General features: G+C 41.5%; 1 protein-coding gene across 2 annotated transcripts in view; it reads left to right on the plus strand.

The window, feature by feature from the left end:
• PIR (pirin) overlaps positions 1–24,559 on the plus strand; it is a 95,402-nt gene that overhangs the window by 36,768 nt on the left and 34,075 nt on the right. For both annotated transcript variants that reach the window (XM_061137451.1, XM_061137450.1), the window contains exons 5-6: positions 503–709; positions 23,204–23,288. In XM_061137451.1, coding sequence (XP_060993434.1) covers positions 503–709; positions 23,204–23,288 — 292 coding nt within the window. The remainder of the gene's footprint in view (positions 1–502; positions 710–23,203; positions 23,289–24,559) is intronic.

The raw sequence follows: 24,559 nt of genomic DNA on the forward strand, positions 1-24,559 counted from the left end.
TGAGGGTTTGTTGATGTGAAGATAGAAGAGCCTCCATCTGGGACAATTCTAAAGTTTCATCCAATTCCAGAGCTCCCTGCTAGATCAGCTGAAGCCTCCACTGTAGCTGCATTGGTGATTGGCTTCTGTTCATGCCCCTTCCTGCTTTTCTCACTGATTAAGATGCATCTCCTGAGAGCCCTCCCCAGTTTACCCTCTGCATGCAACTTCCCATCTCAGAGGGCAACCTGAGACTCAGAGATGCTAAAGAGGGGGTTCTTCAACTTCTATGAATGCCGGAGCTGATGCTTTGATTTCACACTCAGAGGCATGGGACGTGTTTGCAAAACCAGAAAGGGCCCCAGCAGTTGTCACTGGCATTTTGTTATTCCTCATGGTGCCTGGGGACTTGGAAAGCAGCACTTGTAAGGTGCCTGGCTTAGTTACTGCGGTGTAATCGTCCCAACTGCCAGCTCATTACAGGCCAGGTCACACTTCCTTCTTGTTGCTCTGGTATTTGCAGTGGATGACCGCGGGCCAGGGCATCGTGCACGCTGAGATGCCTTGCTCAGAGGAGCCAGTCCACGGCCTACAACTGTGGGTCAATTTGAGGAGCTCACAGAAGATGGTGAAGCCTCGGTACCAGGAACTGAAAAGTGACGAAATCCCTAAACCCAGTCAAGATGGCGTGACCGTTGCTGTTATTTCTGGAGAAGCCCTGGGAATCAAGGTAAGCCATGCCATGGTGTGTTTGTGAAAGCTGAGGTGCGCGGTGACACGAGACTGGACACTCTGTGTCTGCAACTCTCACAGAGTTTTTCACAGTTCCCGTCTCATGAGATGGACTTGCTTCAGAGGTGTCAGAATAAGTGCATTCTAAGGGAACCTGGAAGTTTTTCACCATGTGCTAACCCTTAGAGTTAGGAAAATTATAGGAAAGCAAGCTCATGTAAAAAATTCAGTAAAAAGGCAGTTTTCAAGATTCATCTTAATATGTGTGCAGATTGGGTCTGTTTCCTTTCATTTATAGTATAGTCTTAGATTAGAACAGTGCGTTTCAGAAACAAAATCCAAAACTTACTCTGCTCCCTGAAGATATATTTAAATTATTTGTGCTCAGCTTAGTAAGGACCATATATTGCTACATCATAGAAAGGATATTTTTAAATTGACTTGAACATTTATTTAATCCATTTGTGTCTTATTGTCGTTGTTCAGTCCCTCAGTTGTGTCCGGCTCTTTGTGACCCCACGGACTGCAGCACGCCAGGCTTCCCTGTCCTTCAGCATCTCCCAGAGTTTGCTCAAACTCATGTCCATTGAGTTGGTGATGCCATCCAATTCATCTCATCCTCTGTCATCCCCTTCTCCTCCTGTGAAGCCTTTTATGTCTTATACATTCTTCTTAACTGAGACTTTATCTTTTGCTTCTGGGTCCCACCTTTTAATCGATTAAGATCAATTTCAGCTAAATTTCATGGACAGATGTCCGTACGGAAGGGGTATGGTCAGGACTGTGTAAGTCGCATACCTGCTTCCCGGGAGCCTGGGTTCCTAGATACTGAGCTGGGTCATGTGGTCTCTTAGGTGAGGTTCCACAGAGGCAGACCCAGAGGTGAGCACTCCTCTGGCAGTGGCTTTAAAGGGAGTGTCCCTTGGGGAACAGAAACAGGAACCCGGACAGGAAAGGGAAGGTAGCCAAGCAACAGTGTCATCTCAGGCAGAGTCCCAAAGAGGACTCGGACTCAGGCGGATCAGTCTGCCCCACCCCGGGCAAGGGAGCCGGGCTTTCGTGCTCCCTTCCCCAAGTTATTACTTACGGCCATTGGTTTGGGGTGGGTGGCACAGAAATGGTTAAAAAGGATGGAAAGGGGGATCTGGGAGGGGCTGAGACCTCCAGTTCCCCGCTTGCTACCTGTTGTCTATTTTTGGTTGTCTGTTAACCTGTTCAGTGGCATCAACATATGGGGACCCACTTTGCAATTCTTTGTGCAACCAGCCCTTAAAGCTATTTTAAATGCTAATTTAAATAAATTTAAATTTTGTTTATATGCACCCACAGGGATGGTGGCTGGGCAGTGGGATGTATCTCGTGGTTAGCAAGTTGGTCATGATTATTGGTGAGGACTTACTGGTTTTTATATTTCCTGCACTGCTACTGCAGTTCTTTCCTGTCCTGTGTCCTTGCCTTCTTTCCAGTGCAAATAGAAGTGATTGAGGAAAAGCATATCAAACTTCACTCCCTATTAAGCGTTGATAACTGATTGTTGTCTGTGCCCTGGCAGGCCTCTGGCTTCACTTTGCAGTTGAAAAAGTTGCCCTTCATTGTGTTTCTGTGACCCATTCATACGTTGCCAAGCATTGGGCAGCACCCTTCTCAACTGTGCATCCAGGGTTTCCTTCTCTTCAGCTCTACAGAGAGATCTTTACAGGTACAAGGCAGAGGGCATGGAGGGTCTAAGAGAGCTGAATTGGTGCAGAGGCGAGGCCCTTCACTCCATTTCCCATGGCAGTTTTCATTCTGTGTTTTCAGGACTCCAGGGATGGGCCTTCTGGGGATCCTGAGGCCGATGGTAAAGGTCAAAGGATTTCCCTCTCTGTTTCAACCAAAGCACAAGGCTTTGCCCAGTCCCGTGTATTGGAATTGTCTTTAAGATTTCTCTTACCCAAAAAGTGGAGCTATCTGCAGCTGAAAAGAGAAGTTAGACAACTGATCTAATGGATAATCAAAGCTAGCAACATCATGAATCCTTAGTGTTTACAACTGCTTCTCATTTACAGAAAATATAATGCAGTTTTAATGTCAGAGCTGGTTCCAGTTACAGGCAGAAGGACATTTTAACACTCTTCCAAGCAGCAGACCACCTGGTCTTGCAATCCCAACCAAGAATTAGAGACCAGAAGTAATGTTTTAACTTAGTGAAATAATGTCTTGGTGGCTGCTGGCCTCTCTTTTTCCCTTTGTCAAGTAAAATCTCTGAAGTGAATTACATTCTCCTAAATAAGTGATCAGTCTTTATTATGAGAACATTTGAATAAAGGAGTCTTGAAAGCCTGGGCAGCATTCATTTGGACTCTGAGAGGCAGTGTGGTGCTATGGTTAGTGGCGTGGACTCTGGATTCGTAGACAACCTGGATTAGAATCCCCACCATGAACCAGCTGTGTGGCTTGTGGCAAACCACTGAACTTCTCTGTGCTCCATTGTTCTCGACTGTAACACATGGTTGCTGTGAGGGTTAAGTGATTTTTTAATACTCAAAAATATAATACTGAAAAGTTTAAAAGTGAGTTTTTATACTCAAAGTTGTCAAAAGGGCATCAGACGTGTTGTAAGTGCCACATAAATGGTAGCTGTTTTATTATTTTGATACTTCGTGTTAACTTGGGCAGAAGCTTGGCTGAGATTTCTGTGTGTGGTCTATGCTAAAAGGACTTGCTGGGATTTGGGAAAAGTCTTTAACTTGCTCTGAGGAAAAGACACTAGCATGAATCCTTGTACACATGGAAGGCTCATAAGAAATGTAGTTTTGCACACCTGAAGCCTTAGTATCTGCTTACAAAGGGATGATTGGATCTTTAAAAGCCTAGGTCTACCATAAAAACAAACTGAAGGTTGTTTTGCATCAGGAAGATAATTTTAAGTTAAATCATGAGATGAGGCTGAGAACATACCTTTCAAGAGACTGATATGCTTATAACCAACTAAGAGTCACCAACAGTTCCCTTCCCAAAAACTTGAATATCTAGAAAATGGAATTAGTGACCATTCCAGTGCTTCTCCAGTTTTAATATTCACCTGGGTTTCTCAGGGCTCTTGTTAAAATGCAGATTCTGATTCATCAGAGCTGGGTGATGCCTGAGAATCTCCATTTCTAACTGGCTCCCAGGTGATGCTGATGCTGTGGTCTGGGGACCATGGTTTGTAACATGTGTGACACCCCCTGAGATCCAAGACACGGGAGTTTACTTATCACAAGGGACAACTTGGTTAGGTGCCTATAGAGGATGTTATGGTCCAGCTCTGTGGCTTTTGGCAAATCTTTTAACCTTTCTGGACTTCATTTCCCACAGCCACAGAAGCCGTGAGGGAGCCTGTTGCAGAATCCTGGAAGCTTTTGCAAGCAGTATGACTGACCTTGTCATAATCCCAAAAGTAGATGTGTCCCTGATTTCCCAGTTATATGTGTCTGAGCATTTCTTCAGCTCTTGAGAAGCCATGGCCAGTTTTGAGGAAGATTCTGCCAGGAGAGCATCATCTAAAGTGAAGGCTGAAAGGGGAAAAAGATAAAAATGGGATACTTTGAATAGTTTCTGTCACTTCTGGAAGGTCAAAAATCACATGATTATTTCAAGAGAATATGAAATTCTCCAAACTCCATTCCATCTGTATCAGGCAGCCAATCAGGAATATTTATCGCCAGTTCTCTCTGGAACGTGATTCTTTCCCCCAACAAATGCCTCTTCTTGCCTCCTGCTGTTTAAAATTCCGTTGTGTCAGAAGCAAACGTTAAGGAGGCCTTAGCCCCACCAGGGTCAGAAAAAGGTGATCTGGAGCCAGGCTACTGAGTTCAAGGCCAGTTCCACCACTGACTGCCTTTAGTGAAGTCATGTAAGCTTGCTGGGCCTCAGTTTTCTCATCTGTAAAATGGAGATCATTATAATGACCCAGAGGGTCCTTGGAAGGATTAACTTGGTTAATACAGGCAAAAAACTTAAACCAATCCCTGGTATAGAGTAAGGCCTCTAGAAGTGGTTGCTGTTTTTACTTCTTTGCAGAAGCTTTGTGCAGCATTCACATGACCTACAGACATAACAAGAAGCAGCTTCCTTCTGATGAGCAGACTGTATATTCATGTATTGCATAACCAAACCTTTTAAAAATTCACTTTCCAAAAGAATTTGCCAAACATCTCATGTAAGTTGCTCAAATCTTGTTTACCACTGTGCCCCCAGCACCTGAAACAGTGCCTGATATGTACAAGGCAATCAGTAAATATTTGCCGGGTGCAGAAGTGAAATTAAAATGTAAATGAATGCTGGATTGCGAGAAACAAGGGTAAAGTAGTAAGATCGACAGTGTAGGGATTAAGAATGATTGCAGTAAGCTTAATTCAAGCTAACTAAAAAGTTGAGAGAACAATAAAATTAGCTAAATTCTAGTTTCCAATGAAATAAACTATTTAAGGAGTTCAGAAGCAGGGAAGTAAAAACCAGATTGATTTTTTTCCCTTTAAATATGAATTTGGGGCTGTTCTGCAAGACAAAGATTGTTTCCTGCAGGTTTCTTAAATTCAAGGAGTGACAACGATCAATGAGCAGAGGTTTTGAGGTTCATGGTTCCCTTTGGGGGTCCACAGACAGGTGTCTCACTGTCTGCAGTAACACCTCCCCTGTGTGTTTCAGGGCATGGCTTGACATGGAGTTGTGATGTACTTACTGGCTTTCAGTGCGTCCCTGTGGGCCCCAGTTTTGCCCTGGCCAGCACTGGGAGACCTCATGTCCCTTGGGCCAAAAAACAGCATGCTCACTAATTAGCCCATGTTATGGTTTGGCACATGATCTGTAACCAAGCCTGTGATTGTCACCTCTGATTTGAAGAGCTGAGGGTGTCCCCAGGCTGTGACAGTTCGCTGGTGACCACACATGCCTTTTCCTAGACCAGAACTAGAGAGAAACCGCTGCCCACCATACTACTTGCCAGCTTTTGTTTTCATCTGGGAAGCTTCAAGGGCACAATGTCATTTGCAACACTTTATCATCAATCTAGAATTTCATCAGTCTCCCCTCTACCTTAATTTGATTAAAAAATATGTAGTTTATGTAGCTTTCAAGGAAATAATTTTATAGCTTGTCCAAATGTCAGTGGGTTTTGGGCGATAACACTGGGCAGTAGACTAAGAACATTTTTACATTGTTTCCATTTTCCATTTAGCTCTTTCAGGGGAAATGTGAATTTTTAAAAATCGGATTGGCAGTGTGAAATAGATCTTGTCGACTTCAGAGTTGGCACCAGATTCTCGGTTCGCCTCCCCCCTAGCCTTTCTGAGCTACCTTCTGTTACCTTGGTGATGGGGGGAAAGCTGACCCCCCTCCCACGGGAGGCCTCTGTTTCTTTCCCAAGCCCAGAACAACAACTTCTCAAGGCAGCATTTAAAAATCAGTATTGTAAGCAGGTAAGCACAGGAACTCTTCTTTTTTTCTTTGAAGTATTCCAGCAAGTTCATGAATCTAGTTCAAGAAAGAAGACTGGTTAGTCTCCCAGTAGGGGAGGTTGGAGGTGGGGCGGTGGGTTTCTGACAAAGGGATCTGGGTAACAGGGTCCAGCTGGCCCGAGAGCAAACAGGGAAAACAGCACTTGCTCAGAAAGGACTCCTCTCTTCCAAAGGCCTCTCTGTTAATTGATTTTATTTCTAAACCAGCAGAGCACTCTGTGATAGACTTAAAAACTGGACATTTAAAAAAAAATTCCCTTTGTGTTGGAGGGAGATTAAGGATGAACCTGAGACTTTTCTCAGTATGTCTTTTTATTTTTAATTTTGAAAGATGTAAATATTTACATATTTAAAACAAGTTAAACCAGAAGGAAAAAAAACCCAAACCTTAAAACCAAGCAGAAACAAATGAAGAACCTAAAAATTTGTGTAAAGATCTCAGACCACACAGAGAAAATACTTATTTTAAGGGCTTTTAAACACAGTTTTCTGGGTGTCCAGTTTGAGTGGGGTATATTCTAAAGGCAAAAACATAAAGTTTTAAGCTTCATTTTGTATTTGTATTGTTAATGTTGTCATTACAATTTTAAAATGGTTTTGTACATTTTAAGAAATAAAACAAATGAGTAAGTTTGTTAACATTTTTAGGAATTAGGATTTTTCAGTATAAGAAAAATAGGTACAAATATAGAAGAGCTTATAAAAATACTGTGATATTCAATGTTATATTAAATACTAAATATTTTTTAATGGATGGCCATTATCTCTAAGAGGCAATTTATGGAAACCTAATGTAATTTGATCATTGTAGGCATTTAAGATTTTTAATGATGCGGTGTCATCTTACTTTCTGACAACAGTTTCCTTTTCCTCTGGGTTTTATTTACATCGCTTTTTCTTTTATGGTCCATGTTTAATTAGATGCTATGAGGAATGCTTTCTTAAAGAGTTCTTCCTAACAAATTCACAAGCACCTAAATAAATTCAGGCTGAATTTTCATTTTCAGATTTTAAATAAATATTTTAATGAGTGAGTGTGGGGAGAAAGGAAAGGAAATATCACACCAGGCAGAGAGCCTACTGGTCTCCCCTTGACACAGGACAAGGGGGAAACAGAGCAGTTCAAGGGAAAGTTACTGTCAAGTGTGAAGTCCTATAGAAATGTGGAGAGAATTTTACCATCTCCATCTGATCACTAGTCATCACCGAGGGCCAACCCAGGTCCCCTCTACTTTAGTGAAGCCTTCTTAGCTGCCATAGGTCTATGCAGCCATCGTGTCTTTATCATTCAGGGGATTTTTGGACTGACCGTTATCATTTAATTCACAGGTCCCATTTCTTTATGAATTCTGTTCATTCAGTCATCAGGCACCTGCTGTTTGTACAGTACACAGTGCCCTGGAGCTACAATGTGAATAAGATACAGCGGGTCCTCAAATAAGGTCACAGTCTAGCTGGGGGGAGAAACGGGCCAACATCAGAAGCAGCATGTGATACAAGAAATGCTAAAACAGCAATGTGTAAAACTTCCATGGTAGTCGGGGGGACAGAGAAGTAATTTTGTTTGTGTGGATGGAGAGAGAAAAGGAAAGAAAGAAAAGCGAGAGGGCAGGGGTCTTGTCTTGTAATGGCTTATAGAAAAGACTCGGATGCTAGGGGTGCACTGGTTTTGGGGGGGATCTTGATGGGAGGCTGCATAGGCAACCAGAAGCAGCCAGATCCTGGTGGAGTTGCAACAGGGCAAGAGGAGACAATGTGAAATATTGGAAGAAAGGAAACACAAACCCAAGACCTGGATTATACCTGAGGTTGACCTTGGTTGTATATATATTCCTGCATCCCTCTCTCTCAGGGTTTTTCAGTAGCATAGTTTGAGGGTAAGGTTGGGTGGGGTGCTGTGTGCAGCCCTGTCTTATCTCATATTTCACAAAGCCGTTCATTCTGTAGGACCCGCCCCATCACAGGCCCAGTAGCCCAGTTGCACAGACAAGTGCAAGTCTTGATTCTGATTGAGTGTTGAGACCAGGCGCAGTTAGGTCTGTTAGTCTTGTTCAGTAAATAGGAAGACACCAGAGAACTTGTCCTGAGTTGGCAGCCGTAGTTGGCATTTCACTTGCAGTTAGGAATGTTGAAATAAACAGTGGTCAGGATCTGCTCACATCAGCTCTACAGAAGGCTGCTCTTGCCCAGGGCAGCCCATTCACCCCAGAAATACCATTCTTGGTGTGCACGAAGGGTGCCAGATGTTCTTATTCCTTTAAGATGTCCCTGCCAACCTAGTCATTTAGCAAGAACATTCCAGTGGTGTCAACAAGCTCCCTTCTGCCAATAAATGAATTATGAATAAGTGTACTTTTAAACCAAAGTTATTTCCTGAACCATCCATACATTGTTGGGCATTACTAATGAGGGTTACAAAATAGTAAGGGATTTAGACTAAGAGCAGAGATCTAAATGTAAGACCAGAAACTATAAAACTCCTAGAGGAGAACATAGGCAAAACACTCTCTGACATAAATCACAGCAAGATCCTCTATGACCCACTTTCCAGAATATTGGAAATAAAAGCAAAAATAAACAAACAGGACCTAATTAAACTTAAAAGCTTTTGCACAACAAAGGAAACTATAAGCAAGGGGAAAAGACAGCCTTCAGAATGGGAGACAATAATAGCAAATGAAGCAACAGACAAAGGATTAATCTCAAAAATATACAAGCAACTCCTGAAGCTCAATTCCAGAAAAACAAACGACCCAATCAAAAAATGGGCCAAAGAACTAAACAGACATTTCTCCAAAGAAGACATACAGATGGCTAACAAACACATGAAAAGATGCTCAACATCACTCATTATTAGAGAAATGCAAATCAAAACCACAATGAGGTACCATCTCACGCCAGTCAGAATGGCTGCTATCCAAAAGTCTACAAGCAATAAATGCTGGAGAGGGTGTGGAGAAAAGGGAACCCTCTTACACTGTTGGTGGGAATGCAAACTAGTACAGCCACTATGGAGAACAGTGTGGAGATTCCTTAAAAAACTGGAAATAGAACTGCCATATGACCCAGCAATCCCACTCCTGGGCATACACACTCAGGAAACCAGATCTGAAAGAGACACGTGCACCCCAATGTTCATCGCAGCACTGTTTATAATAGCCAGGACATGGAAGCAACCTAGATGCCCATCAGCAGATGAATGAATAAGAAAGCTATGGTACAAATACACAATGGAATATTACTCAGGCATTAAAAATAATACATTTGAATCAGTTCTAATGAGGTGGATGAAACTGGAGCCCATTATACAGAGTGAAGTAAGCCAGAAAGATAAAGACCAATACAGTATACTAACGCATATATATGGAATTTAGGAAGATGGTAACGATAACCTTATATGCAAGACGAAAAAAGACACACAGATGTATAGAACAGACTTTTGGACTCTGTGGGAGAAGGCAAGGGTGGGATGATCTGAGAGAATAGCATTGAAACATGTATATTATCAAGTGTGAAACAGATCACCAGCCCAGGTTGGATGCATGAGACAGGGTGCTCAGGGCTGGTGCACTGGGAAGACCCAGAGGGATGGGATGGGGAGGGAGGTGGGAGGGGGGTTCAGAATGGGGAACACATGTAAAACCATGGCTGATTCATATCAATGTATGGCAAAAACCACTACAATATTGTAAAGTAATTAGCCTCCAACTAATAAAAATAAATGAAAAAAAAATTAGCCACAAAAATCCTCCAAAAAAAAAGCAAGGTATCACCTTCAGTAAAGGTGAGCAGACACTTTCCCTGTCATTAGAATCATTTCTCAGGCTGTCAAGGCTTGTCCTTTTGGGATATAAGAAGTCTTTTCCCTGAACACATTACAGAGTTTTTCTAACCACAGTGAAGGAAAACAGGACAGCTTCAGAGGTTCTTGCCTATTGCATTAAAAACTGAGTTCTTATAGGTTTAAATGAAGCAGATACTGGTATTTTAAAAACTGGTACTGGCATATATAAAGCTATACCACTGAGAGCTACAAACACCATACTTTATTTTGACCAAAACACAAATCCTTGGGATCAGGTGGCTTTTGAACAGTTTGAACAAAGTCACACTAAAATGTGATGAGTAAATTCAGTGTCAGGTAGAATTCTGATTACTTGAAGCTTCATTAAGAATTCTCCTGTGGTCAGGTATAGGTACTCCAAGAGAAATAAGAATTAAAAGTGTTCAGCTTTTAATTCAGCCCATTAATGGGCTCTAAATCATGGATGGGGATGACTGTAAAAGAGGAACAGGTGTGATCTTCAAGCCAGTGGAATAATCATGCTTTGAAGAGGCCTTCAAAACTTATGCCCATTGCTTTAAGCATGAAAATGGTTAATCATTTTTATCACGTGAAGCTTTTCTTGTAATGTGATAATTTCTCTCTGTCTTTTTAACTTGTCAATGTCATTTCTAATATCTTTAATTATGAATGTATCAAAGATGTTTCACCTGGCGTAATTGCTCTTCTGCCCCCTCTGCCTTTTCTCTCCCTCTCTGCATGATCAAAACCAAAACAATGCAAAATTTCAAAGATACAGTACTTTCACATCACTGTCTGTAGGAACCATCCACATGGAGACTGGAGGGGCTCCATTTGAAACACAGCATGGATTGAGTAAGCTCCAGGTTCAATAAAGAATAAAATAATGTTAATTTCCTTCTTTTTCATGAAACCTTAAGCCCCTCATGAAGCCCCCTTGCTCTCTTTGCTTACATGTAGATGATTATTATTTAACATTATGGAAGGAAACCATGATGGCCCCAAATTTTCTTTCCTGGTCCAATTATGAATAGCAATTGGAAAAATTTAAATGCTTCATTTGGAAGGAAACCATTTTGAAGCCCAGAACAAGGCCCTTCTTTCCCACCACCTTCAGACCCCTGCCTCTGGCCAGTTTTCTTCACATGCCTGCCTGTGGCTGCTCAGCTTGCCAGGAGTCAGTACCCATCTACATCTTTGTCTGCCTTGGAGACTTTGAGTGTCTCTGAGTAACTGGGGGCACTTGGCTGGTGGATTTTCCCAGCATCAGGAACTGATTTAAGGCCATCTGTTACTGATTAGTCCAAAAGAAGTTTTGAGTGAGAGTTCCTGGTGACTGTGATTAAATGTTTTCATAGGTTTTAAGTGACAAGAGTCTGTCAACTAGACAAAAGCAGCAGAGAGGACTTAGAATTGGGCAGAAGTCAGATGTAGGGAGTTGAGGTACAGGAAAAGACCAGAAGATCATCCTCCTTTCCATCCCAACCTCGGAATGAACTGCAAGGTAGACTCGGAGAAGTTGGCTGGGTGGAGGTCCAAATAACATCTTTGTGCATGTGTGCATGCTCAGTCTCTTCAGTTGGGTCCAACTTTTTGCGACCCCATGGACTATAGCCTGCCAGGCTCCACTGTCCATGGGATTCTCCAGGCAAGAATACTAAAGTGGGTTGCCATGCCCTCCTCCAGGGAATCTTTCTGACCCAGGGATTGAACCTGGATCTCCTGCATTGCAGGCGGATTCTTTACCACTGAGCCACCAGGGAAACCCAATACCATCTTTATTACTAGTCAGATCTGGAGAAGAGCGAGTGACTTGTGTCTGAGACCTTGGGGGCTTCCTACTACTTCCCCACTTTGTTACACGTGTCTAGGCAGAGCTGGACAGTCATAGACATCCTTTTTAGAGGCAGACTTATTACCTCATGGCAGAAGGAGACAGAGAGGAAAAAAGAAAAGCCCAGAAAAAAGAAAAGCTCAGCTCACACTTCTTTGAGTTACCCTCATCAAGAGGGTACCATCCTTCCCCCTCCCCTCCACCCCCAGGGATGAGTAAGGACGGCAAAGAGCAGCTGGCAGTTGCCTCCTGGGGACATCAGGGAAGGGTCTGGAGGCTCCCACCATATTCCCCAGTGTTTTGTTCTGTTAGCCTATTGGATTTGACACTTAGCAATGAGTGCCTCCCTCATGGAAGGAGAGGAGATATTTATCAGCCTGGACCTCCTCCCACCAAAAAGAACTTCTTCTGTCTGGGATAAGCTGGGCTAACCAGGAAGTTTTGAAATGGGCACAGAGGGTCTTTTCTTAACATCAAGGCACATCACATAGTCTAGGCTGCACATTGACTCCCTATCTTATTTCCCTGTCGAAAATATATGCAGCCAGGTTGAGTGGTGTGTGAGAAGCCCGAGTGATAGCATAAGAAATATCTAGATGTTAAAATACCCCAAATTTGAACAGACCGCATCATCAAATCTCTAAGAAAAAAGTCAGATTCTGATCTAAAACTCCTTGCCTTTATAAACCAAATCAAAAGAAATTATAATTAAAAATGCCATTCTAAATAAAATCCCAGAGGATTTTCACCCAATTTAAATTCTGCTCTTCTTGGGTAGAATATGGATTTTCTTTTTCTTTATAAGCACAGTAGCCTGGGTTGCCCTCCTGGACTTGTGGCTCCATCAAGACTGCTAAACTTAAATTCATTCTATCCAGTTCTCATTTGTCTTAAAAAAATATCCATAAAACAATAGGACATACATTTACTGTAATACCAGTCCTGGTTCCATGAGACCTTGTTGCACAAGCAAATCTCCAAGCTCTAGAGCAGTTATATCTGCAGAAAATTGATGTATGTGATCAGGCCAGAGCATCAACATAGTTGGGAGAATGAAGCCATGTATGTATAGTCTTCCATTCTTTGAGGTGAGACATTTGTGCCTTCTTGAGAACTCAGATGCTTGTGTTGGTGGCAACTCTGGACAGCAGCTCTTAAGAACATCCTCCAGTCAACTGTTGAAGTCAGAGAAGAATATGAAAAGGTAATCCTCTAACCAATACATAAGAAAATGTCTTTTCTAATAATCTACCACTTTATACTCTGTAAGATGACAAAAATCAGGAAGTTGGGTATTATCAAGTGCTGGCAAGGATAGGAGGAAACAGAAACTCATGCATGGTAGGCGAGTGTAACTATTCCTTGTGGAAGAATGTTAATTATTTGACTGAGAGCCACTGGGGGGATGGGGTTGGACCAGGGAATGATGGAGCAAAAATACAAAATAAGAGGGGTTTTCATGGGTTTCTCTGATCATGTGCCATGACCACTTGCGTTACATGTGCCCACAGTATGGGTGTGGGAGGTGGTGTGTGATGGGGAGAGAGAAGGAGAGATGGATTGATTTGTGTCCAGCAGCAGCTTTAAACCTGTTTAGTGTAGGTAATCTCCTGTGTGGGTGATGTAGGGACTCTAGGATGTCCTCACTCATGCCAAAACACCTCAGCTACATTATCTAAACTGTACCATTAGAGAATCAATCCTTTGACAGTATGATAGATTGAAAAGAGCATGGACTGTGGGGTCAAGCAGACCTGGGTCTGCCTTTCAGCTCCATTGATCACCCCTGTGATCTTAGGAAAATTTGCTTTTGCACTTCATTTCCTCATCTGCCGAATAGGGACATTAAGATGTAGTCGTTGAATTATTTGCATGGTATATAATGTGCCTAACCACAAAAAGAGTAGTTCATAAATATTTGTTCCCTTTTCCCTTATCTGTCTCACTTTCTGTTCTCACATTCCCTTTTTATCATTAGGCTTTACGGACAGCAAATCTCTATACCTTCTTGGGATGAGAAATGAAAATTGCCGACATCTTTTTCAGGCTTAAAAGGCACTATATTCAAAGTCAGAGCTGTCAATGAAAATATAGTGGAAGCCACAGGTCATTTAAGATTTTCAGTAGACTCAAAAAGGAAAAATAAGCAGCTGAAGTTAATTTTGGTAATATACTTTAGTCAATTATCTAAAATATTGTCATTTCAATAGATAACCAATATAAAATTATGAGATTTTTGTTGTGCTAAGTCTTTGAAATCCCAGTTGTTGTTGTTGTTGTTTTTTAAACACAGCTCATCTTGATTCCTACTCACCACATCTCCTGTGCTCGGTAGCCACATGTGGGTGGTGGCAACAGTATTGCGCAGTGAGGCTCTGAGTGCTTTACCTATCTTAGTTATCTTTCCTCCTGATTTTACCTGGGTTCTCTGGAAAACAGAGCCTAAGGCAGGTCTCATGTGCAGACCCAGGACAGTGGGAGTGAGGGAGACCGGAAGCAAAACAGATGTTTGGTGACACAGGAGGCCTGTTCAGAAAACTATAGCTCAGAACTTTCTATTGAAGGAAGAAAGAGGAAGAATTTTTCCATCATCTTACATCTTTCATCCCTCTTAGACCTCTTTGGTCTACCCCAGGGATGCTAATTCCCTGCCCTTCCAGACTGTCCCTACGCCCTTCTGGTAGCCTCTGAGGAGGCCATGCACCCCATCCAGCAGCTTGGATCTTCATTCCAGTCTAGGTGTGGAGGTCTGTCAGGCCAGACTCTGTAGCTACTGTAGTTCCCACCCCTGTGGGGGCGATGGAAGCCATTCAGAACTTGACACTCAACCAGGAGGGGCTGAGGTAGCTAGAGGTGTCAACACTGGCAGCAGCCATGGCACCCAGGGGCGTCTCCATAAGTGGCCAAGGCCTCAGAAGCCAGTGAAGCTGAGGGACTCTGAGGAGACACATAAAATGTGTCCAGTCAAATTCTCATAACAGCCTGATGAGGGAAGGACCCAGGGCATCATGGGATGGTCAACTCGCCCAGGGTTATGCATCTGGGGAGTGACAGAACTGGCCTTCTAACTGGATGTCTGGCTCCCAACCTTGTGCTCTTAACCACAGACTTACACAGATCCTTAGCAATTCAGCACAACCCAACAGAAATCAGATTTTCTGCTGAGAGTGGGTTTCTTTTCCATGGGAATTTTAAAGACAGAGAGTGCGTAAGAGGAGAGATGGATGTTAAAGAGGGAACTCTTGACCCATCTCTCATCTTGCTAAGGAGCTAACCACTTCCTCCTCATCCAGGAATTATGAACAATCCCCTGCCCTAGACGGAGGATAAGTACCGACCGTTTCCCTGTGTCTCTGGCCCTTCAGCAGCCTTGTCAACTCTTCAGGTTCTCAGAACTATTGCTGAATAGTATGGAACTTCCTCTCTTCTTGTTTCTGGGTAGACAGGAGGCCCTATTTGATACTTTGGAGACTTTCTTTATTCAGATGGGTTGGTGTAGTAAGTTTGGGGGTTGATCAAGGAAGAGACAGGTTCCTGAGAGGTTATCATGCGGTATTAAGATGTAAATGAAATTCTTAGGGCAGAATGAGTCTAGAATTCCTGACAATATGAGATGCTTTTCAGAACCAGGCAAGACCTACTCTTCCTGTGGTTTCTGGCACTTGGGTTTGAGTCATAATGTCTGGCAGCAGTAGATATGATAGAGCGGCTGTCCACCTCCATCACGTTGTAGATGAGGATGCGTTAACTCAACTGGGCAAAAGTCATACAGCTCCATGTGGAAGGAACCTAGACCCAAACTCAGGTCTGCCCCATTTTATCTGCACAGTAGGTCTGCCTTTATCACACCCTTCAGCCCTTGTACATAAACTTGCTGAGTGTGTCTCTATCCAGTTTGGGAATGCCTTAGCTCATTTTCATGGAAGAGAGCTTCAGAATGAGCCTCCATCTTCTATCTCCACCAGAAGCGTATCTTCAGGCACTTGTCTTCAGACACTGGGATTATGTCAGAACATCTTGCAAGCGATTATGTGGGAGAAGCCCTGTGCCATAATTAATTCCCCCTTAGACCGAAAATCAAAGCTTCATGTCCACACTGTGGTCTGTCTCCAGATTTCTATGAAATTATATGTTTGCCAGATAGTTTCCCATGTCAATGCACTTTCTTATAAGAACTCTTAAAGCCTCTTAGTAAATACCAAGTGTAACTAATAGAGATTAAAAGCATTATAAAGCTCTGTCAGGGATATTCTAGCATCGATTAATAGATTTGCTGACTTAGCCTTGAAAAACATTACCCATGGATGGGAGATAAGCAATAGGAAGTTTCCCTGTTGGAATATTTAGGGGCCATTTGTGATTTTCTTGTACTGTAGCCTTTGTAGGATTACGGATGGATTATTCATCTAAGAGCTGGGCATTTGTTCTTTCTCGGTTTTTTATTTTCCAAAAAATTTTAGAATGTCTGTAACCCAATTTTGTGCAAAGATGCTGACTCAAAGAGTGAAGAAATCAAAGTCTGCTTTCACAATGAACATGTCTCTGATTAAATTTTGGGACCATGAGTCCTATCAGCATCTTTATTCCCTTCCTCTTTAGCTCTTCTCTCCTCATGATCCCCTCCCCCAAACACAAGGTAAGAAGGGGAGGGACTCAACTGTTCCTACTGATGAAAATGCTTCTTGAAAAAGGATGCTCTTGAGACTAGACTGTAGAATAACTTGGCTATATCCACAAAGGCTGCTCAGCTGGACAGCTTGATGGTTGAGATTTTCTGTAATCCTGTATTATTGATAAAATTTTAAAATGTGGTCTAACCCTCTCTAACTATCACCCTATACAGTGTCATTGGCATTTTGCCCATGAGTTCCTTGTCTTCTCTTTGGGTAACACTTCATCTATGTGTCAAAATGTAAGTAAGGGTTTTAATCCTCCCCACAATACCTTTGGCACTAAGGATGGGAACCAATCTCTCCCACTCCTTATCAGAATTCTTTAAAATAATAAAGAATTCTGAAATCAGAGTGCTTTGGATTGGAGAAAGAAGACTTACCCTTTGGTTGAAGAGCATCAGCTGGTTCTCAACAACAAGAATTGGAATTTGGCTTTAAAGAATGGATAAATCTACTTTTTATTTCCTCAAAGCATGCTATCTCCTGACGAAAGAGGAAGGCATGGTTCTCCCACAGGGGCCGTGGATCTGGTAGTGAGTTTCTTGAGTTGTATGGAGGTGTAAGTGGTGGAGAGAACAGATCTGTGCTGGTGGGTTTTCTCTCTAGCAAAGCCCTGTGAGAGCAGGAGTGTCGTGGCAGGAAGATGAGAGGGGGAAGCCCCATGGGTGGTGGGCTGGATGATGCTCAGAACTCCGGTGGAGTAGATCGTCCTCTCTTAGTTGAAGCCTCTGAGCTAGTCCACCAGTAAAGTTTTTTTCCACTGAGGTTCTTTTTTTTGTGACTGGCAGGAAGAGAACCTGCCTGAAATATAGACCAAGTGTATGTGCGACTTCGTGATAAAGAAGATGGTCATCTGTTGGGGAAAAGAGAAGAATAAGACAATGGGGACAACTGATTAAGCATTCATAGAAAGAAACCAGTTTGGCTTCTGATCTCACACCTCATAGGAAAATAAATGTGACATAGATCAAAGAATTAAATATTAAAAAATTTTGAACTGGAAAGATACAGGCAAACATTTCATGTGACCTTTGCATGGGGAAAGACTTTTTAAGTTTGAAAGCATTGCAAGGAAAAGATTGGTAGATCTGACCCATGTCAGAATTGCCATAAAAAAGCCAAAAACAAACTGGGTGACTTTTACAACTAACAGTATTAAGGGTGAATAGCCTTCATTTATTTTTTAAAACACTGTCTCAGATAAATTGATAAGAGAAGCACCAAACTCCCTTGACCCCACACCCTGCAACTCTAGTTTTTCAGAGATTTCCAGGTTTTTTTCCCCCCTTTTCTTTTTGTTTTCCAGCAATTAATTCTTCCCTTCTATTTTTGAAGAAGGATGTATTGGGGAGAAAATTTAAATGTGTAACAATAGGGAATTTGTTGGAATGAGTTAACTTTGTAACAATAGGAGATTAGATGAATGGGGGAAAAAAGCCAATATTTAGAGCACATAATGAGTTAGAAAATTGCCCTGTGGTATAGTGTAATTACAGAGACCAGAAAAGCCAACAACTAGCAGTAGACAAGAGTGAAGTCGCTCAGTTGTGTCCAACTCTGTGACCCCATGGACTGTAGACTACCAGGCTCCTCCATCCATGGAATTTTCCAGACAAGAGTACTGGAATGGGTTGCCATTTCCTTCTCCAGAGGATCTTCCTGACCTAGGGATCGAACCCAGTTCTCCCACATTGCAGGCAGACGCTTTATCATCTGAGCCACCAGGGAAGCAGTAGACAAGTTTGGGGAAATTGTGTTGACCAGCTCACTTTTGGCCACATTGCATTTGGCCATATTGCGTTTGGCCATACACTTGTAGATATATCAAGAGCTATATTAAAATGTCTAGACCTTTAGACCCACAATTTCACTGAGAATGAAAAAAAAATGTGGTCAAAAATTTACTTGCAAAGGTATCCATCATAAGTTAGCAGTGATGCCAAAAAAACAAATACTGATCATTAGGGTGATGATCCAACATGAGAGTGAGGGTCCAGGAATAGGTTTATATACACTGCTTCTTTCTTTTATAAAATACTGAAAATTTGCACTTGTTACTCTAGAGTAATTTGCATAAGCAGCATCTAGTAAGATTGAGAATTCAAGTGCTTTTCCTAAAAAAAAAAATCACTCCATCATCAAAGGTTTCAAAATAGTTCTCAAAAAGATGTGAAAACACTTATTACAGCTCTGACATGTGACAAATTGCTGCCCCTTGGTTCTAGGGAAGGCCAGCATGGCAGTAGAATGAGTAGCATTCAGGGGTAGATGGGTGGTAGTTATTTGTGAAAGGAGCAGTGGCAACATGAGTGATACTTCATCTTCTTTACCTCACTTATATAGAGCAAGCAACATAGCAGGGAAGACATACTAAGCCACGTGGCTTCCATGTGGAAGTAATTTCATCTCCTAATTAAGATCACATTTACGAATAAAAGCAGAGGAAGGAAACCAGCTTAACACGGGTCTCATACCGAAAGCCAGGGGAAGTGGGAGGTCTTTGAAGGCTGGAAAATGAAGGTAGTTGAGGTTCCGAAGGAAATGGTTTTGTAGACCATGCTTTGTCTTGGTTGTTTTGTGGTCGTTATCGGAGTGGTGTCTTAGGCTCATTTAGGGTTTAATTCCAACATATTTATAGAGAAAGAGAGACGAGGCTTGTCTGGATTTGGTAGCACCCCTGTTGTTAGTGGTTAGCCAGAATTTACCCTTAACATCTCATAAAGAGTTCTGTTACTTCACTTCTAGAAGCTTTGCCTTCATGATATTTGAACTGTAAGATTTTAAGCTATTGGGCTTTTAAAATACAGATGGAAACCTTTAAAGATAAGTTTCCCAAATGCTTTAAACAGACAATTAAGTAATGAAAAGAAAGGCGAAAGAGGAACCATGTGGGATTTTAGTACCTGTGCAGGCAGTGTTAATCAGGACCAAAAGAGAGCAAAAGGACGATGACAATAATTTCTCTGATGGAATTGAGGTGCGTTACTTTGGTTCATGCTGAGACAGATTTATGGAGAAATGTTTTATTTTAGGTTGCCTTGAACCAGTTTATTTTAATCCTATGGAAATAGATTGAGAGCAAAAAAGAAGAATAATTTGTGTAAATAAATTTTCATTCTATTTTGAGGGTCTATTAATAGTTTAATACTGCATATGAAAATAAAATAGAACACAAGAGTATGCTGAATGGCAAAATTTCTTTATGGCTGCAAATCAGCAGTGTGTGTGATGGAAAAATTAAGTCCAGATTTGCTCAAAGTGTATTGGAGACTGGTGTTACCATCCTTGAGTTAAATGAAGAGAAATTACATTTGGTATTTCAACAGAGCTACCATAGAAGATCAAAATTTTAAAAAGCAAAACCTACCTGTGTGTGCATGTGTGTATATATTTATCCGTATATATATATACACGCACAGATTCATAGGAACAGCTTTCAAATTGAATTTTGTCTCAGTATAGATTAATTTAAATAGAATAAGGTACATACAGGTTTTGGGTAGTTGATTATTCAAGATGTGTTATGTTGAAACTGTCAGTGATCTGATTTTCAGTACAAAGAGACTAGAATCAAAATCCTGTTTTAAGCTGTAGATGTTGTAAAAAAAAAAAAAAAAAAAAAAAAAAACCTTCAAAATGAATTTAAAACTTCCCTGTAGCCCTTTTCATACTGTGAGGTTGTAGGATATATTTGTGGCTTTTCTCATGGCTCTCATTGGTTGTTTTTTGTAAGTTTGTAAATTAATACATAAGTACAGAATTCTGTGTCTATGTGTGCATATGCGTATCTGGGGCTAGCCCCTCTGTCTCTTTTGGAGAGGCAGTATGGATTAGGTTGAAAAGCTAGAGGCAGGAAGAAGAGAAGAGCTAACCAGGAGGGCAGAGTTGATGGCTGAGGTTCGGGGCCAGAATAGCACGAGTTAAGCAGTGGCGCCCCACACAGTCCCCACAGCCCTAGTGGCTCTCCCTTGCCCCAGCCACCTTCTCACTTCTCTACAGCTCTAGTCTGAGAAATCAGAACAGAATTAAAAAAAAATAAAAAGTGGGGGAAAAAACATTAACTTTCTGATTCAGAATTTCAGAACCAGAAATACATTTCAACATCAGTGAAGTCTCAACATCAGATTTTCGGATGGAGTGAACTAAGCCCAGAAGAAGATAAAGGCGTCGCTAATCACCAGGAAAAGCAATACCAGCATCAAAGCCTCCTGGATGACTTCTATGCATACATTTTGGGAGACTTCTAGTAAAAGTTAAACCAAGAGCCTCTTTGTGATTCGTGTCTTTGCTGTTGGCAGGGATACTGCCTTGGCCAGGAGGCAGAGATCAGAAAAAATGCTTGAACCAAACAGAGATTCTTTTTTTCTGAAAGAGAGTAAAATATTGCCTCGGAAGAGGAGTCATCTGATACTAAGTGAAGTTTTCCCTTGATCTTTTTAGGAGTAATTTTAGAAGTCTTCATTAGGCAAAACCAGATCCTTTCCAGATGGTGCCTTATACACCTCATGATGCTAGAGGATCAGATCTGTGTCCCGCGGGTGCTGCCCTTGTTTCATGTGTGTTCCAAGCTCCTCAGATTGATTGGGAATCTTTGGCCTCAGGTCACCCTTGATGTCACAGGTCTTTCTTCTTTCATTTATGTTCCCACAGGGGAATTCGCCTTTCCAGTCTTTGAAGCTGTATGGATACAGCTTGACCTCCTAAGCCACGTAAAAGCAGCTACCAGACCACTTGAAGCCTAAAACTTCAATTCATGGGACTTTTTCAGGGAATAATCTTCTGATAGCATTATTTACAATTCTCTATTCCAAAACTTAATGACCAGACATATACTTGGGCCATACCTAATCACCTGTCTTGAAGAAAGGCATTTTACTACATGTTGGTAAAGATATTGATAAATATACTATTGTACTGTAAATAAATTTATTATTATACATGAGATTTTTCATAAGGAAACATCATTTGGTAAATTTTATTGAACACCTACTATGTGACAGGCCCTGTGCATTGGCTCTGGGTGAAAAGGGCAGATATATGGCCATGTCCTCATGGAGTTGACATAGTGCAAAATGATGCCCTTATTAAGGATGGTAAAGGGCTCTGCATTCTGTCTTGTGGTCTATTTACACATCTGTGTTTCTATTGAGTGTAAGTTTTTGTTAAAAAATACTACACATACACAGAAAAGTACACAAGTCATGTGTACAACTCAGACAATTTTCACTGAGTGAACTCATCCATGAAACCAAGAGACCAAATACTGCCAGGCTCCAGAAGCCCCCTTTTAAACCTCATTCAGTTACTAACCATCCCAGGGTAACTACTTTTCTGATTTCTGATACCATAGACTCATTTTCCCTTGTTTTGAACTTTATAGAAATGGAAGCATATGTTTTATGTATTTATTTATTTGGCTGTGCCAAGTCTTAGTTGCTACATGTGGGATCTTTAGTTGCAGGATGTGGGCTCTTGTTCCCTGACCTGGGACCGAACCCGGGCTCCCTGCATGGGGAGCTGGGGTCTTAGCCACTGGACTGCAAGGGAAGTCCCCAGGAGCATATGTTATATGATCTGTGTCTGGTTTTGTTTGTTCAGTACTATGTTTGCGAGATTCATCGGAGTTGTTGCCTATAATTGGGTTCATTCATTCTGCTTGCTGTGTCACAGTCCCTTGTATATTGCAATCTATCTATCTTTTCTATCATTAAAGACTTTGGGAATATTTCCAGCTTGGGGCTATCACTGACATTGTCACTGTCAAGATTTGAGTACATGTCTTTCGGCAAACATTTCTGTTGGGGATACACCTGTTGAGTTGGAATGCTCAGATTATTTATATATCCATCTGTAGTACATACTGCCAAGCAGTTTTCTCAAGTGTTTATATCAAGTGATAGTTCTACCAGCAACATATAAAAGTTCCAATTACTCCACATCCTTGCCAAATTTGGCATTATGTACTTTTTCATCTTTGTGTGTGTTTTAACCTAAAAAAATAAGAACAGAACCACTGGGACTTGGTGACAAACAATGAAACATCATGAAGTTTATGGCAACAGTGATAATCCCTTGGATTTGGGGCTGTGTCAGTGATTCAGAATGGCTGTATATTGAATTACAAACTGCTGAACTGTTGATGGAATCAAAGCCACTGTTTATAATGAGAAATCCTGCAAAGGTTGGCCTTTCTTACATTTTGAGTTGTGGCGTTTTTAGACCAGCAGCGTTGGACCACCTTTTAATGCAAGAGAGCCAAATTAGAACAAATATTTACAGGCTGTGCTCTTTGAATTTCAGAATGGACAAAACTTTACTGAGACCTGGAAAAGAAACATACTTTTGACATGTGTTAACCTACCATATTCAGGAGAAGACAAGAAGGGAGAAGGTTGTAGAAGCTGTCGGCCGTTGAACTATTGACATCAGATCATATTTGAGAAATGGCTGTAGGGAGACAGCTGTAATGCTAAAATAGCTTGTCAACAATATTGTCAAGCTAGGAGGGTGAACTTTTAGACTGAGACCCTCAGGAGGTGGGTATATTGGTAGCCCATCATATCCACTTTAATAGTATCTCCCAAGAAGGAGTTGTAAATATAATGGATCCAGGCCCTAGGCCCATGACAGTAGGGACCAGCTCAAGTAAAGATGAACCTTATTCCTGGAAAGATGCTGATGATTTCCTCTTTCTTTTCAGTCCAAGATTTACACTTACACACCAACCTTATATTTGGACTTTAAATTGGACCAAGGAGCGAAGCATGTGCAATCTATTCCTAAAGGTATGATGGATTCTGGGATTTAGTAATCCTTTCAGGGTGAAAAAACCATAAGGGCCACTTTCCCTGGAATGAGTTTATTTCTGAACCTCAACACAAAGTTCTATGAACCTGTGTATGTTTAATTATGTTTAAATGAGCAAATAGTGCTTGAGCTTTTCAAGTTAAGAAAATCAGGAGGAATTAATAGAATGTTAGGGCCAATCCATTGGGGCCACCCCTCATTTCATTGGTGTGAACACTGAGGCCCAACAGATTCATTACTTGCTCAAGGCCTTGTAAGGACTTGCTGGACACGGCAGGACATTTATCCAGGTCTTGACTTCCCAGCCACTTTTGACTCACAATTCCTGGAGGCAATCCAACCTGTGTTACTTATGAACAAGTGCATTCTTGATTGAGATACAGCTTTTGTTATGGAGGATTTACTTATAAGTCACCATTTAAATCCAAAGAACAATTAGAAAACTCCCCAAGTATTTAAAGCCAATTTTAGTTTTTAAAAGGGCCACCCCTGAAGTCATTAGGTACAGTATTAACCTTGGACCCATTCTTTTCTTTTTTGTTTTTTTCCACTCTGGCTATTTTTAAGTTCAGAAAGGATTTTTACATGAATGCAATTAAACATGTGCCTACCTTCATACATACTTTTTATAACAGTAAGTGTGACAGCACATATGCTTTAAGTTTTAATGCCGTGGGTTTTTTCTTTTATTTTTTGAGTTTGCTTCCCTCACAACTCTCTCCCCCACCTCTCATCTACCCATAGCAGTATCCTCTCTGTATCCTAGATCAGGAGTAGTTCAGAGATAATCCTTGAATAAGATCTTGCAGTATTTTTCTCAACCCTTACTTCTGTACACATATATGTACATGTAAATGTACACAAATATAGGGTTTTGTCCTTGTTTTACTAAAATGAAATCATAAATAAATTTTTGCATCTTGCTTTTATGACTGAACCTCATGGAAATTCCTCAGGATCTGCTCCTTTGCCTTTGAACCCATTCTATGCCCTAGGTTGACTACAATGCATTTAGTTCTTCCCTCTCAGCAGGTGCTCCCCTTGTTTCTAGTGCTTGGCTACTGCACGCTGGTCTGCAATGAACATCCTTGTACCCATGTACTTCCTTAGGGGGGTTGTTTTGTTATGACAGGTTTCTAGGGATGATCACGAGCCCTATGCATGTTTAATTTTACAAGTCTGCCAGATTGCAACTCAGAAAGGCAGTCCTGCATTCCAACAGCAGTATATGAGACAGCAGTTTCTCCAT

Source organism: Dama dama, chromosome X (assembly GCF_033118175.1).
Source record: "Dama dama isolate Ldn47 chromosome X, ASM3311817v1, whole genome shotgun sequence".
Taxonomy (NCBI): domain Eukaryota; kingdom Metazoa; phylum Chordata; class Mammalia; order Artiodactyla; family Cervidae; genus Dama; species Dama dama.